Consider the following 16,937-nt stretch of genomic DNA (forward strand, 5'->3'; position numbering starts at 1 on the left):
CTAGAGAAAACACAGAACAACCCCTTCAACCAATTTAAGCAACAACTTAGATATATAACAGTAACTCAAGTATGCCACCTGCCCAGAACCTTAGCAGTGATACAGGTATGTTAGAATCTTCGTTTATTTCTATGTTGGGGAGATCCTTTCCTACCTCTTTTTTCCTCTGAAACTCCAACAAGAGGGAGGAAAGGGAAGACATCTTCCTTGTAGTAAAATGAAATTTTATTTCAAATTTCTTGCATCACAAATCACACAAATTGTCCAAAACACATACCTGCATTTTCTTTTCTCATTTCACTTCAGGCTGACAGCAAAGAAACTTAGGCCTGAGTATATACTTATGAAAATAACAGAAAGTGAATAATAAAATGGAGAAGACAAACAGTGAATGAAAGCAAGGACAAAAATTTACAAAGGAAACCACAGGATTATAAGATGACCTCAGAATCATTGTGCTTGCAGATTACTCTTCTGCTCACCTCTGCAAGGCAGCAAATTCATCTTCAGAGGGAGCACCACTGCTGCTATTCACTATTTTATCCTGTGGAGATTTTTAATTTCCTTCCCTATCCTTTGCCAGGCTCATCCCTGAGATCATGAGTCGACAGTATCTCTACACAGGCCCAGAAGCCTGGCTGGTCCAACCAAAAGGCATGCTCATGCTTAAAGGCAGTTGATCTATAGAAGAGGACACAGCAGGAACAATCAATAAGTAGCAACATAGATTTTAAGACATCTTTTATTTAATGTGCAAAATTGCCAAGAAATAACATGTACAACTTCAACTAAGCTATAGCAACTAACATGGAAAAAACTATGCTACACAGAGATAAATTTCATTTCTGGAATCACCCTACAGTTAAGAGTACAAACAAAGCCAGTTAGTAATGATCCAGAACATCTTAATTGTCTCCTTCTTAGTGATATGTAAAATCCAAATTCTGGTACAGACAACTTTTGTAATTGCAAAAGGAACCAGCTCTCGGAGATCTCCTTTCCAATTGCATAATATAGAATTTTAATTGAGTATTTTTCTTCCTCTTTCAGTTTAGTCTTTAGATATGATTTTCCAAATCACTCTCAATTCTGCAGCTCTGACTTCAGAAACCCAATATAAGCATATCCAGCTGAAACACACTGAAATATTTTAGTTATTTTCAGATGCAGCCATTACAGTTTAGTTGAATCAAGCTGTGAGTAACAAAGACAACGTGGATACTTGTAATAATGCAGAGCCGGTCCTTTCTGTAACTCAAAGACGCAAGAGAAGTTCATGTCATCAATGTGAGATGTGCTGCATGGGGAGTGACAATTTATGTATTTGATATAGCACCTCTGTAAAAAAAAAAGTAGAAGCTTTTATTAGAAAGTCTTCCTACAGTATGCTGAAATAGCATCAAGAGGTTTTTATTCCCTTGTAAATTCATCTACATTTTAATGCTGCCAACGGAATAGATAACTTACAGTCCTGACCAATTACCAAGCTCCATGAAACAATAAACAATGCTTCATACTATATGCTTTCACTACAGGGTTTCATCGTTCCTAACCTTATCAGTTAGCTGAGCCCCTCACCAGGAGGATGAGGAGGGGCTTCACCATGCTTTAAAGACAGTGATGCTGAGGCATAGCCAGATTACGTGCTTTGCCCAGGATCAAGCCAAAACTGATAAAATGACAACTGAAATCCAATTTCCTAATTTCCAGTTACCCATAACCAGCTACTACCCTGTCTAAGATTCTTAAAATGGTCAAACCATTGTGAGAATATTGGATCAATCCCACTTTTCTCAAAGCAAGTAGGTTTGTTTTTTTTTTTCAGTAACTTCAATGGAGGACTATCAACACTCATGTCACCATAATGACACTGCCAGTATCACACAGCAGAACACAGGCCGAAGCCACACAGTGTCATAGATAATTAAAAATCGCATCACAGATGTTAGTCAACACCTTTGTCACACCTTCAGTACCTCAATAAACTAAAGAGTGTGGCTGTTTGAGTACATTAATGAAACAGCAAAATTCAAAGCACACAGATGCAGTAAAAGAAAATTGCTAAATAAAAATGGGAACTCAAATAGGGCAGAAATATCTGAGTTGTGCACATTTCCTTAACTAGACCCAAAGAACTCCTCAGAACGGTTCCTCTAAGGAGCTCTTGCTGCTGGATTACTCAGTCCTAAACTAAGATACATGCCTTAGTAAGATGAGCTCTATTTCATTTTCTCTATCCAGTATGACCTTGAATACAACTTGAAAAACTCAGTATCCATACAAAAGCCTTGTTGGTCTCCCCACCATAGGAAGTAAAATTAAAATTAATCTGGAGTGAAGTGTTTGGTGTTGTTTTTGTGGGTTTTTTTTTAACTGCATGCAATGTTGAAATCAGGAGACAAAGGGAAAGACAGAATAAACCTCAGTTTTCCTTCCATTCATATCTCTCTCATTTATAATTCTGAAACAGAATACACACTCAACGTCTTTATTTTTCTACTGCCTTAAATTGTGAAATTAAAAGCTAACAAAACACATAAAATTGATTCCAAGCAGTTAATTTCAGAGTCTTTGTTCCACCATAATTATCACCCCTTAAATACTTGGTGCCCATCCACTACTGAAACAGAAGGTTTAGTATCTACCCCTCTTTAGTAGTCACTTGTACTTTACATGCTACTAAATGCCTGGTATAGGCTGCTGTATTCTGCTGCATCACATCTCAAAGTACACATTGCCAAAATGTGTTGGTCATACATGACTTGAAAGCACTAAATCCAGAGTGAGAGCGAAGAACCCACAAATTTCTGTTTTAATAGCTTAATTCTTTACATTCTTTACAAGGTGACACTGGAGCCTGCAAAGAGTCAGTAGTACTTCTTGCCAGATAGAATTTATCACCAGTGTGTTACATGGTTTACAGAGCATAGAACTGCACTGCAGCCGAAGGATAAACTCTGAAGGGAAAAAAATTACCTCATCCCTAAATATTGAACTGAGTGGAATCAACTTTCTCTATTTTTCACAATACTATGATCCCATTTCTGCCTAGTATGTGTATTTGCAACATTACAACATTATTTACAGATTATAATACATTTTCAAGTTACACCTTGAGAATCACTACCATCAAGCTTGGAAATTCAAAAAAATTCAGGCACTTATTAAAAGAATTATTTTTTATCTAATGAGACAGAATTAAATCACTGAAATATCTCTTCATGGTATTTGCAATTATTTTCAACATATCCGCTGGACATTTGGCCACCTAGCAATTTAAAACACATTTCTTATCCACCTCAGAGCCTGATCAAAATCCCTGTCCCAACTCCCATGTGTCCTATGCAGCCCTGATCAAAATTTGCCTGGATAACAGGAATCCCCACATGTGTAGTTTTCTGACTGCTTTTTGTCTATTGTGCACTGCCAAACATTTTTGATCGACCATAATCAGTGTTCAATATAATTGTTCTCAACGAAGACACTGAAGGTCTGCCTTTATGTGTTGTCTATTTTGAAACTTCCTTTTAAAGAGCAAATCAGTACCAAGTTCATTTACCAACCTCTACAAATATCATTTCCACAAGTATCTTTTGCATTATTTATTTACAAGACAATGTCAACAGTTCATAAAAGCATTCTCCATGAGTGTTCATCCTCATTTTGCATTCCTACACCTCCTACACTTTAAAAAGGGTAAAAAAAAACCCAAAACTGTGAAGTATTTTCATCAGCAAGAAAAAAAGCCTTACACAGACCTAGAATTATTGCCAAAAGATTAACCCATGAAAAGAAAGTCTAGCACAGAAAGTTTAAGTAATCATTTGACTTACTGAATCAATAAAGCCCTGTTGCAAAATCTACAGTATACTTGCAAATAACATAGCAAAGAAATCTGAGCTGATTCGTTTCTTTTCCAGCTCACATTGTTTTAAATAAAATGCTCAGTAAAACAGCAGTGCATATGGAGACATCACAGAGAAGTAGGCAGATGTATCTACCCCCACATACTTATTTTAAAAATTACACCTTATTTACTCAAAAAAGCTGTGTTTGTATTATTTCAGAAGGGAAGTTGAGCAGAGGGAGGAAATAACTGATCCGTCAGACACATTAATAGTATAATGAGAAGATGGCTGCTGTTTCCCTGCACCCACTGCGACAAATGAGCCATCCTACCAGCAGACCAAACTTTCCTGTTTTACACAGAGCCCTTATGAGGAAAAAGGAACTAAAACATATTGTCTGAATGTCTACACTAATGCTGTAGTAAAATCTAAACAAAATAACCAACAACTTGGTGTTTTATTACAGGAGTTTACTCCCAGTAGCCGGAAAGCAGTTGTGGTTTTTTGCCACTGTTTCAGGTGGAGCTATACAGAGTATGCACATGTCTTGTGCAAAGTTGTGGAAGCCATGACTGATACATTCTCTTGTGGTAGGACTGAGTGTTAATTTATACATATTGGTCATTAGCACTGAACACAATACACCTTTCCAAGGAAAGCTGCTTCAAACAACCATTTTTCCAGTAGGTGTAACGTATCAAACATCAGAAGAAGACATTGGTCTGGCTTACAGGCCATTGGAACTGTTATTTACCTGTTCATGTTCTTCATGCTATCTCATGCCTGTTCTTTTTATCCAATTGCATGTCAGTGAGGAATGGAAAGCCACTGCAATATGCTTATGTACAAGAAAAATAAGATCAAGATGTACCGTAACCTTGTACAACCATATTCAGAGCATACTCAAACCATATTCAAACACGGACAGGACGTGCAAGGTCAGCTAAATGAAGCGACTTCTTGTGCCAGCTCAGAAAGCTATCATTGCTTTTCACTTCCCTCAAACTCCTAGAAGCTGGCATCGAGCTGTTATTTTTTACAACGTGGGCCTGAAAATATACATTCAAATGTAATTCATCCTTTACAGGCATCTTGAATTGTGACCAAAATTGCAATTAGTTTTATGTACCACACCTTAAATGTGACAGAGGCCTCACTTCAGTTCTGCTACTGACTCCAATGCTGCTTTCTCTATCTGCTTTGTATTTGATCTTCCTTGCATTCTCTTTCCTTCATGCCTCCCCTTTTTAAAAGTTAGTGTGGAGAAAAAAAAAATAAAGAAAAAAAAAAAAGAATTATGATAATTTTCCCATTGCTATGTAAGATTTACATGCACTTCTAACAGATTCTCTATAGAATATTACTAGATATGAAAGTTGTTCTTATTTCTACAGGGCATTAGAGCTCCTCACAAAAGTATACTTTTCTTCAAAAACATCTGCCAAAGAATGCCTTCTTATCCTCTTAGTCTTCTTCTAATGCCAATAAAATGTCACACATAGTATATGCACTTGCAGAGAGTGGTCACAACACACCTACTGAGAAACAATTTTATGTGTTTCATTTGCAGGTGTTTCTAGCAATGATTTACAAATCTGAATACAACTATTGGTTTGAACATCAATATGTACACAAAAAACAGTACCTTCACCTTAACATTTAGCAACATTCTAAAGAAAACTGGGGCACTCAGTAGAAAAGTGAATGTAACAGGAATATAGTCTGACGATATCATAACATTAAACAGGTGTACTTTCTTCTTTGAAATCAATATTGAAAAACTATACTGTAATTGTAGCCATACAAAATGTTTATTATTTTACAAATTATTTATACACTATATTTTCACTTTATCATTGCTTTGTGCTCCAACAGTATAAATATTACAGCATGTTATTCTCACACGGGAATGTCCTTACTGCCTTAAATCATCTTACTTTGTACGTCAAAAAATAAATAAATACAGGAACATATTACAAATCAGATAGAAAGCCATTATGAACGAAGAATGTAAAATGCCTTTGTGAATAAAGTGCACCACAATGGTTTCAGAGTGATGATTCAGGGGATATTCGGTATACTGCACGTCATCAGCACAATACCAAAGAAAATTAATCTTGGAATTCTAACAGGTATTCTTCAGTTGTATGAAGAGTACTTTGTTTAACCTTACTGGAATCGTTTGTCTTTCGAGAAGGCTATTTTATGTAAGCATTTCTTTTGGTGTTAGGGTTTTCTGTTTTGTTCATTTTGTTTGCATACGGGCATTCAAACCCTGTACCACGCACGTAATTTCCAAACTTCTTCATTTTCTGTATGGCAGATAGATGCTTGGCTTTACACTAACATACTTTTGGATGGAAATACTAAATCACAAAGAACGGGTACAGATTCACAAGCAGAGCTAAGCGTCCCAAAGATGCTGTTAAATCTGGTACATCCTACCTCCTGTGACTGTTTTGGGGATACGTGGCATCATGACCCTTCCCAGTCTGCAGGACTGCTGCTGCTTCCGCACTTACAGCTTTAAGATAACCCTGCAAAACTTGAGCCAAAGACACAGAAATTTATTCGACAGGGCATTTCACTGCCATTGCATAGAAGGGCCTACCTACATAAAAAATTTCACTGGAATAACTAGAATAATCACTCAGAAAGTAAGTTAATAAAGTTGATACCCAAGGTGGCAGACACAATTTAATGCATATTTCCCTTACCAAGTTACCTTAATCTGGTTATGAACCAGCTTAGGCTAAATAATTATAATCTGCTCTTAAATTATACCTGCACTTATGTTACAGCAAATGAAAAAATACGCACAGCATGTGATTCTAAATGTGAACTAAAATTAATAGAAAAGCTCAGCCTTGCTCTCAGCGAGCTGAGTTCCCACTGAAGCCATACAGAACTTAACATCTTACGGCATTCTGAGTTTGGCCCTTTATTTTTAAGTTATTTTAAATGCATCATTTTTAGGCAGCTATTAACACAAAAAGACATTTGGATGTATTGTACTATACTGATAAGATCAATATTAGTTAGCTGATAGGTAACTAAGACTGTAGTCTGTCTTTAGCAGACTTATATTTTCACAAAAGATCCAGTTTCTTTGGTTGTTCAGTAAGCAAGTCACCCAAATGTGTATTTGTGTATTCCAGATGCTGCATGTTAATATTGATCATCCAAATTATTCATCTGTTTTTTGTTTTGTTTTCTGTCTTATTATTTTCTTTTTTTTTTTTTGCACTTGGTTTATGGAAATTTTCTGACTATTGCAGACTTGTATAAACATACAGCAAGTATATACACTGAGATTACAAAAATACATTTTATTTATATCTGATTTTTAAATAATAAAAATGACATTTCACATTAGTTTAAAGATCAGCTAGCATTCCAAAAGCTTCTGCAATACCTAAGGTCTCGGAGCAGAAGATACGAGTGTATACTAGGATAATTATATATCATAATCTCAAACAGGGTTTATTATATAACTATCTGGAGGGGAAAAAATAGCTCTGTATTAAAAGTTTGTGCTTCATCAGTTTCTTCTTCTTTCCCCTTCTAGTCTCACACCTCCTCTCATTTTACTGATGTCCAAAAAGCTAAACTAAGCTCTCTTTCTCACCCTGGTAAAGACCAATGAAATTCAAGAAAATGAAATGATCAAACAAAATAACGTAAGCAGTTGAGAATAACCAGATAACTTACTGAAATGAAGGACATTACCTTTAACTCCAGTTGACATCAGACATGCCCAACACAATGTATTTTGCAACAACTTCAGTTCCCAAAGCTAGTGGCCAAAGGAACTGAAAGCAATTGTTCATAATCTCCAACTATTCTGTACAACTACAAAAAACAAACTAATGTCCTATTCAACTGGTTTGAATTTCTTTCGGGATTGGATTCATACAATGATGCAGTTTAACTATTAGCAACCTTTATCTTGAGTAACGTACAGTCAGCATCGTTTCCAGAAATGCCCTCTTTTTTCAAAGCACGCTAGCGTTTTTGTTAATCCATTTAACCGTATACTTATTTACATGTTAATATAATAATCAGGTCCTCTACATTCAGAACTTCTTACACATTTATGCACTGTTCCAGTCTGATCAAGATCAACTGTGGCTTCAGGCAGCACTTCAGTAGATAGCATTGTTTAAGAATGAGAAAAAAGCATTGTGTTAAACAGAGGTTTGTCTTGTACAAGCAGATGTATTCACTATTCCAGGTTAGAAAGACTTGCTCAAAAATCTCATGTTTATCAGCTTCACATGCATTCTGAGTGAAAAGCCTGAATATAGAGCAAACAAAAATAGCCTTTTTTCATTTCTCCTGGAAACTTCTAGCACCAATTTCCTTTGTTAGCTCTTCACAAATTGTGCTCTCTCACACTGAAAAAAGTCTCCTCCATAACTCATCAGTGGCATTCATGGACAAGGTAACCATTAATTATCAAAATATCCTTGGTCTCCTCACAGTCTTCTCTTCTTTCACTTCCTTGTACTGTAAAGAGGATGAAAAGAATTGGGGCTATTCACAGGACATTTGTTAGTATTACTCATCTCAGATTCTTTTGGTTTGGTTACAGTCTTTAGAATGAAAAGGCTGCAGCAACGCAGATAAATTCAATCAACATTCCTTGTACAGTGTCCCACAACAAAAAATTAACATGGCTGCCACACCTACCATGGCCTTTATCTTGCCATTTTCCATCTGTTTTCCTCTTTAGTCAAAGAAATAAGGTCTTGTCATCCAGAAGATATTCTTCAGCAGCTCTGCATTAGGGCCTGCAACCAAAACACTACATGGCACTGGCATGTACAGCAGCATCTCTAGCGACGATGGATCATAGTATGAGTGCCAAGTGACAAACACTTGCATATGATCAATATAATCCATTTTAAAGAGTTACCTGGCAGCATTTCCTTAGCTGGCAAGTAGAATACATAGCTTCAGGATCCCAGTGCTCTACTTTAAGTTGTTTCATAGCGTTGACTTTTCAGATGGAGAAAAATGCCATCACTTTGCACAATTCACTGCAGGTTTGTAAGTGAAAATTAAAGAGGTCGCTTTCTTGTCTACTTCAAGTTCCATGATACAAATGCTGTACACAAAAGACATTAAACCTGGAACTCAAACATATCTGTTTGCTTCTTGGCCAGTTTAGCAACTTCTTCTCTTATTGCCTTTACTAGGGCAGCCGTAGAAATGTTGGTGAGAGGAGCATCGGACGGGTCGTTTTCTGTCAGGCTCTGCTGAGAAGTTGTGGCAGAGGGCAAAGGAGCTTGTTCCAAGCTGGGGTGCATGCTTGCTGACTGGCTGTATTGGCGAGGCAGTCGTGAAGGAGAATTGTGTTGGTAGCGGGGCCTTGGATAAGCCTCGATGTATCCAGGGAGTGGAACCTGTAGAGCATCGTAATTACACCAAATTATACAGAACAATTTATCCCTAGTGCTACCTGGCAGGTAACACAAACCTCCATGGGGTAGAAATAAGATGTGACAGACAGGAACCTATAACAACATATAAACTCTACATCCCAATGTGTCAGCTGATAAATTTACATCTTTGCACGTGCCATTTAGGCACATACATCAATAAGACAGGAACTCAACTCTCCGCACTGTGGAAGCACTGAACAACTAAGTTTATAGTCACTGAAAAAAGCCAAGTAGGAGGCTTTTCTGAAAGTGTGTCCTCTCTGAAGTAGCCAGATCTACTGTACTTCAGGACACTGAAAACCCAGCACAGAAAAATCTGATCTTCAGCAATAAGGGAAGTTGTTTAATTCTCATGACTATTAATTTTCCTTCATAAATCCACGAACCTAGATACCAGTTTTCACATTCATAGAAAACCTAAGTTCTCAGAAGTTTTTTAATGTACCGGATAAAAATAGCACTTACTTATATTTTGCAAAAGTCTGGAAAATAGATATCTACAGCCCTCCACGGTAAAGGGCTTTATGCTGTAACAGAAGGCAACCCATAACATATTGCTAGGACAAGATAAATTATCCTTGAGGAAAAACCTTGCCAACTCATTACTATAATCTACTCCAATGATAAGGAAGAGAAGTCCCGTGATGTTTATTTTGAATAGAATGGCTGATAATACCACATTCACCATAAGGTAACCGATAAACTAACACTGCATTTAAGCACTGAAAAGTTAATGGACTAATTTGTATTATTCTAATTGGGAAGAATACATGTTTTTAGCTGTTTGAATGCACTAAAGTCTTGTATAAACATGTAATACAGGCAGCCAGGCTGGTTTCACACCTAATCTTTGGATCTCTATAGGGTATGTCAGGTACCTGACCCACTGAGGTGAAGGCTTTCGTGGTAATGCCAAAAGCAGAACATCAGACCTGTATGTGTCTACAAACAGACTCAAATGCCAAAGAGTGAATGTCTGCCAGTTTTAAATAGCTGGTGGGGAATATGGGACTTCAGCATGAATTTCAGAACAAGAACTCATACATTTCTTTTAAATCTTGTTTTGGGTCTTGCCCTGTGAGATCTTTACAAGCCCCTCGGTGCTTCTGAAAATGTTGCCCCTTCAGGCATTTAAAATCTATGCAAATCTGACAAATAGGGCTCACACATGCTTTATGGGATGATGGACATCCATCACATGATGCACAGCATGTCACACCCATTCAGCATGGTGTGATGATGCACACATAGGAAACAGTCACAGTATGAAAGCAATTGTTAAATGCACTTGCCTTTGCTTAGTTTTCTCAATAGGTTATTCAAAAGACAAACATTTTCGTAGTACAACACATGAACTGCCACTAGAGGCCACCAGGTTCCTACTTTCACTAAGCAGAATCTATCAACTTGGAAAATAAACGCATTTCCCTGCTCTCACAAAGCTTAGTGCTTCAATACTTACCTTTCAATTGAGTAAACAATGTTCAAGTAACAGCATATACCAGACAACTCCAGTTTCATTTGCCACCTTGGTGTTTAATTTACAATCCCATTAGTGGAAATGCGTGAGAAGTAAAGAGTCTCATTTTTAAGTCCCTGTTCATAACTAAAGGAACTGGAGTATTTTATTTTTACATTTTTTCCTTTTATATCACAGAAGGGCTGAAAGTCTGGGTAACAGGAAGCCATTTAAACCTATGTAACAGATAAGTAAAGTCGAAAGGAAAATTCATTTCCTTTGAATTTGAATTCTATAATGTCACAGTTAATTTTCAGACAGCTTCTCACCTCCCTCTCCATCACTTTATGTACACAGCAGAGAGGAAGGAGCACTGGCATTATGTGCTCTTCTCATCTCTATCCCTGAAGGCAGGGAAACCCCCAAGAGGGTTACATTTCCTCTCCCAAAATAAGCAAACTAGGGGGTCAGAGCCTTGCTTTCCAGTTTAGTCTGATTTGTTCTCAGTCTTCATTTCTGACAGATGATACCAGATTCTTACTGATTTCACAGGACTGAAGCCAATATGCAAAAGGGGAAAAAAGAATATGCACGCAACAAAATACTTTGCCCCTTTTTTGTTGTTTTTTTTTTTTTCTTCTTAATGAAAAAGTTTTAACTGACGGTTCAGATACAATTAGGCCTCTTGAATCTACAGCATCAGTAAGATTACAAATAAAAATATGTTTTAAACAAAGATTTTCTGTGTTTTCTGGAAAGGGAACCTAATGACTTCACAAGACTTCAGGTGTCAGGAGCACATCAACAGATACAGGTTATATATGAATATCTTTTTTCTTGACAGTTCAGCCTACAAATTCAGACTTGCACCTGAGAATCAAATTGAATTCTTTTCCTCTTATACATCAACAGCAGTAATGAAGATCTGGCACAAAAGAGCTGTCCTAAGGAACATCTATATGACCTTATTGCCTTTTTTTTTTAGCTGCTCCAAGGCAACTATTTGTCTCCAAATGCAGTTTACTAAAATATTCTGCTGATGATCTGAACAAAGAAATAGAATCCATCTCCCAGTTTGTTTAGCTGAATTGGTTCTGCATAAACATTACATGTAAGCTCAAGTGGCAGAGTCAATCTTGCATTATTTTTTCCTTAACAGCATTAAAGTTAAGTGCCTTAAAAAAGAAAAAAGCCCCTAAATGATAGAATTTGTTTCAGACATGATGAACTACTGCAATTCATTTGAGGATCTCAGTTTCATTTCTTTGAAATGAGAGAATACTTCAGAATAAAAATTGGATCTGTCCAAGAGTAGAATTGTGCAATTAATTATTTAGTTTAAGATCTGTCACTCCCTGCAGATAAGCTGCACAGCAGGGCTGTGGCAGAGTTGGGAGCCAGTATCTGAGAGAGGGACTGTCTTGAAAGGCGTCTTTGGAGTAGAAAGATGCTTCCCCAGCTTGCAAACAGCAAAAAGCCACTTTGTGAGGCAAGAGCATCACCCACTACCTACCAAATACTTAACCTCCATCTTGGGGGTACCTGACACAGAATCACAGAATTGTAGGGGTTGGAAGGGACCTCTAGAGATCATCGAGTCCAGCCCCCCTGCCAAAGCAGGCTCCCTACACCATGTCATACATGTAGGCATCCAGGCGGGTCTTAAATATCTCCAGAGAAGGAGACTCCACCACCTCCCTGGGCAGCCTGTTCCAGTGCTCCGTCACCCTCACTGTAAAGTTCTTCTGCACATTCGTGCGGAACTTCCTATGCTGTACTTTCATCCCATTACCCCTAGTCCTATCCCCACACACTACTGAAAAGAGACCAGACTCACCACTATGGCTCCCACACCTCAAGTATTTATAAACCTGGATCAAGCCCCCTCTCAGCCTTCTTTTCTCAAGGCTAAACAGACCCAGTTCCCTAAGTCTCTCCTCATAGGGGAGATGCTCCAGGCCCTTCACCATCTTAGTGGCCCTCTGCTGGACTCTTTCCAAGAGATCTATGTCTTTTTTGTACTGGGGAGCCCAGAACTGGACACAATATTCCAGATGAGGCCTCACCAGGGCAGAGTAGAGGGGGAGGATCACCTCATTCGTCCTGCTGGACACGCTCTTTTTAATACACCCCAGAAAGCCATTGGCTTTTTTGGCTACAAGGGCACATTGCTGCCAGCCTCAAAATTACTGAATGATGTTTACAGTCCACTGTATGGACAAATAAATATCTGTACCCTCTCTCACAGATCCTCACTGCTAGAGATTATTCCCATTCAGAAAGAATCACCCTGCTCAGATTCTTTGCTGATTGCTTAGCATCACTTATGACCTCTTCTGTGTAGAGATGCACATCATTAGAAAAGCAAGGATACTTACTGAGTCTGCCCACTGTCCTGGTAATTCATTCTCTCCAGCATAGGGCACCCAGGCTTGGTTCCTATATGCTGTGGGTGGTGTTGGGATAAAATAGCCTGTGAAGCCAGGTCGGTTTGCTGCTGGTATGGCAAACACTGCTGGTACTGTATTTCCTATTAAAAAATGAGATTATATACAATTAATACCTAATCTTTTAAGTTATAAATTAAAATATATTAGTTATGAAGTAAATGTTTGAGCTTTTTTTGTTTTTGGTTTTGGTTTATTTTTTTCCAGTGACCACTGGTTGGATGTAAGGCTCCCAGCAGCTAACTAACATCTCCATAATGGTAGAAAATGAGATTTGCAGCTGTCCATACAGCGATGCACAATCTTTAGATAAAGATATGAGGACTTACTCCTAAAGACTCGGATCCTTGTAATAAACGCTTCCCTCTAAAGCTTTGAATCATTGCAGAAAAAATAAAAGGCTCATTTTCCTTTTACGTTTGTTTCCTTATATTCAATTTTTAGCTGCTGTTACCATGGGTTTCAGAGTACTGCCCCTGTTTTTTCAACAGTAAGTTACAGAGCATTCAGTTTGTAGTTACACCATCCTAATATCTCTAGACACGAGACCTACAAAACTGAGTGATACATTTAACAGGCTGTAATCTCAACAGCTCCATCATAAAATTTCAGTGCTTCCATGAAAAATACCTAGGCTCTGCCTGCTCAATTCATTTCCCAGCAACAGCCTATGACTGCAATGAATTATGCAGCTACCACTTATATAAATATTTCCAAGGAAACCTGCTGACATAAAATCTGTTTTCATATGTCTTGATTGAGACATATGCATAGGGATGTCCAGGAATTCTTTTGTTAGAATTCTATGACCTTGTTAAGTAGGAGAAAACAGCTTTCCCAAGACAAGGTTCAACCAGATGTCTGGATATGGTTATATCTGCTCATTACTGTAGGCTTCAGTCCTCACAGAGATTCACAAGAGAAGGTATTTCCTTCTGCCATTACTGAATTTATACACAGTATGTAACTCGGCAGACTAGAAGACCACCATCTCCTCACATACTTCCACTATTTCTGGAGAGAAGTAAATCATAAGTCCACCTATTTGCCAAATTTAGAGTAACTGGACAAGTAGATTGTACTTAAGACTTCTTCCCACTAGTGTCTCTTTAGACAGAGATACACAGTGATTTGCATCGCTGGTACACTAAAGCCTCATTCCTAAACCCAGAGTGGGAGAAAGCTCTCTACCATCTCTATCACGTAGCAAACAAAGCATGTGGACAGGGCATTTTGAGTACTCAGTAATACACTGCCATGTATTTTACTTTTAAGTTTCACAGAATATAACAAAAATAAATCATTTATGTGAGAGCAGAAGAGCCAGTAAAGGCAAAAACACAGTAAAAAGACAACTGAGTATTTTCACCGAGGATTGAGTTAGTAATGCTAACTTGTCCAAAGTATTCTTCAGAGATCATTTTGTGTCTTCTGAAATGCAGACAATCTTCAGCAGTAGCACAACATAACTATTTGTAACATACAGCAATAAAACCTCTGCATCACTGGAAACTGTGGAGAAGTATATCACAGAGAACATTGCTGTGGTCACATCACCAGAGTTCTTAGCAGTGCGGCATACTTTATAGTTCTAAATACTTTTATGTGAAAGGGTGGCATCTGCTCCTGTTAGACTCACACTGCAGAAGGTACTGTGATAAAAGTGAGTGTACAATGGATCCTTCAAACCTACTATATTTAATTAACCGGAGGCAAATATGCATTTCCACAGTGTTATTCTCAGCAGATATTGAATACAATGCAGATAACTCTCAATTACTTCTGAGAAAGATAAGAAAGAATTTATTTGCAGATTAACAGTCATGTCTAATAAATCTGCCATTTACGAAACTGAGATGACAACGTAAATTTTTCCTAATCTTGAAAGCTTTTTGTCTGCAAGAAAGCTTTTTTCTTCAAGAAAACATTTTGCCAGTGAGAAGTTGCTTCCAGTTTTCTCTGACATTTGCTGGTGACAGCCTTCCTCTATGCAAGGCTGTATTTGTTCAGACAATGGACAATTGGTGGTGTGTTCAGAGGTCTGCCAGACAGCTGCCTCTTGCCATTGAGTCCCATCAATACTATAACTTGTGCTCTTGATAACCAATAGCCTCTGTTTCAGCTAGACAAGCCCACTACAATTTCCACTGGATTTTTGGTACATATAAACTCTTCTAAACTCTGGACCTTAGTAGCTCAGAGTCCTGATTGGTGAGCCAGCAGAACGACATAGTAGAACAAAGACCATCTCCCTTTCCTTTTACAAGATGAGAAGTACTTCATGATGCATTTGCAAAGGGGCAATCCTTTCTCTGCCTCCTTCATTTGCACCAGGAGAAATACCTAACATCTTCTCTCTCCAAATAATTGTGTGTTTTTATTATATCTAATCAGCTCATTTATATGCAAAACAAATCACATAGTTATCAAAGTTGCAAGTTAGATCTGCAGGTGTATTTTCTCACCTGAGTGAAAAGCTGATTGATCAAGTGGGCCTACAGACATTGGAGCTCTTGAGCCAGGTGCATAAGATGCTGGCTCGTGATGCTGGGCCTGATCCACCCCACTGGACTCTGGTACTCTCACTTTGCTGCCAATATCTGAAGTAGACCTGTGCATTGAAAGACAGACAAAAAAGAAAGAAACCTTTAATATCCTGACTATTGGACAAGACAGCAATATATGTGTCTATGAGCTACAGTATGACAAGCCTGCTAGGACTGAGCAGTGCAGTCCAGTTTTAATTTGGCATGGCATAAGTTTGGAAAATGTCTGAGAAATACTCCAACCTGTACTATACTAAAGTACCTGTATTGTACCTGGCCTGTTCTATACTAAAGCATGTTGTTATGACTCCACAGAGCCTTCGCTTACTGCATCAAACAAATACCTGCGATATGCAGTACAAATACAAGAGCTATACCATAGCTCATCAATACAAGATGATAGAAAACACAGTTAAGGTGTCATGAAGTAGTCTACAATGCACATGGGAGAATCTAGCAGCTTCTGAAACAATGCATCCCAGTTGCTTTATAGCTGTATTGATTTATGGCATTACTACCTAATGGTTATAAAACAATATGCCACAAAAGCATCCATATTCTGGATATTTGGATACAGCTAAGAGAAACTCAGAAAAGTTTCCTTTGTTCTTAGTATTCTACAGCAATTCTCAGTAGGCTTGCAGTGCCTCTGAATTACAGTTGGCGCTCTGCAGTGTACAACAGCACAACACTGTAGGCTAAATCAGCTCCTCCACCACAGAAGTGTGAAAACATCTTGAAATGCATTTTATGGAGTGCTTTACTCTGAGGAGGAGGCAGTATACACTGAGCTAAGGCAACCAGGCTTTTGCAGATATTTGGCTTTGGAAGGACAGGTGTTTGATATCTGAAAGCTAGGTGGAAATCCCTCGGACCCAGGATACTGATAACTCATCTGTATCACATTACAAGTCCTTAGAATAGAGATAAGCAGGGAGAATGATGGTGCAAGCAATCTGCTGCACATTTGTTATACAACATTTCATTATGCACTCTGTGATTTGGAGTCATGCATGTTTTAAAGCAGAGCCAGGCAAGGATTTCCTAATTTTATTGAAACAGATGAGCCAATAGAAGAGAAAATTTGCTGTTATTTCTTTCCTCTTGATGTTAAAATGAAAATAGAAATAGCATGTTTCTAATTTCATGAGTGTTTCTTTATTAGCTGGATGGCTTGCAAGTGCTACTTG

The 16,937-nt window shown here is 38.0% G+C and overlaps 1 protein-coding gene across 12 annotated transcripts in view; it reads right to left on the reverse strand.

Moving 5' to 3' along the window:
* Positions 1–712: 712 nt before the first annotated feature.
* KIAA1549L (KIAA1549 like) overlaps positions 713–16,937 on the reverse strand; it is a 99,835-nt gene continuing 83,610 nt past the window's right edge. For 7 of the 12 annotated variants that reach the window (XM_015863512.2, XM_015863510.2, XM_015863514.2 and 4 more), the window contains 3 exons: positions 15,667–15,812; positions 13,133–13,284; positions 5,638–9,256 (listed from right to left, as the gene is read on the reverse strand). In XM_015863512.2, the coding sequence (XP_015718998.1) occupies positions 8,975–9,256; positions 13,133–13,284; positions 15,667–15,812 (580 nt within the window). In that variant the 3' untranslated portion in view covers positions 5,638–8,974. Of the gene's footprint in view, positions 1,339–2,362; positions 5,092–5,635; positions 9,257–13,132; positions 13,285–15,666; positions 15,813–16,937 lie in introns of those variants that run through there. The other 5 variants (XR_001555377.2, XR_004307315.1, XR_004307314.1 and 2 more) reach the window with 5 other exon arrangements.

Source organism: Coturnix japonica, chromosome 5 (assembly GCF_001577835.2).
Source record: "Coturnix japonica isolate 7356 chromosome 5, Coturnix japonica 2.1, whole genome shotgun sequence".
NCBI classification, from domain to species: domain Eukaryota; kingdom Metazoa; phylum Chordata; class Aves; order Galliformes; family Phasianidae; genus Coturnix; species Coturnix japonica.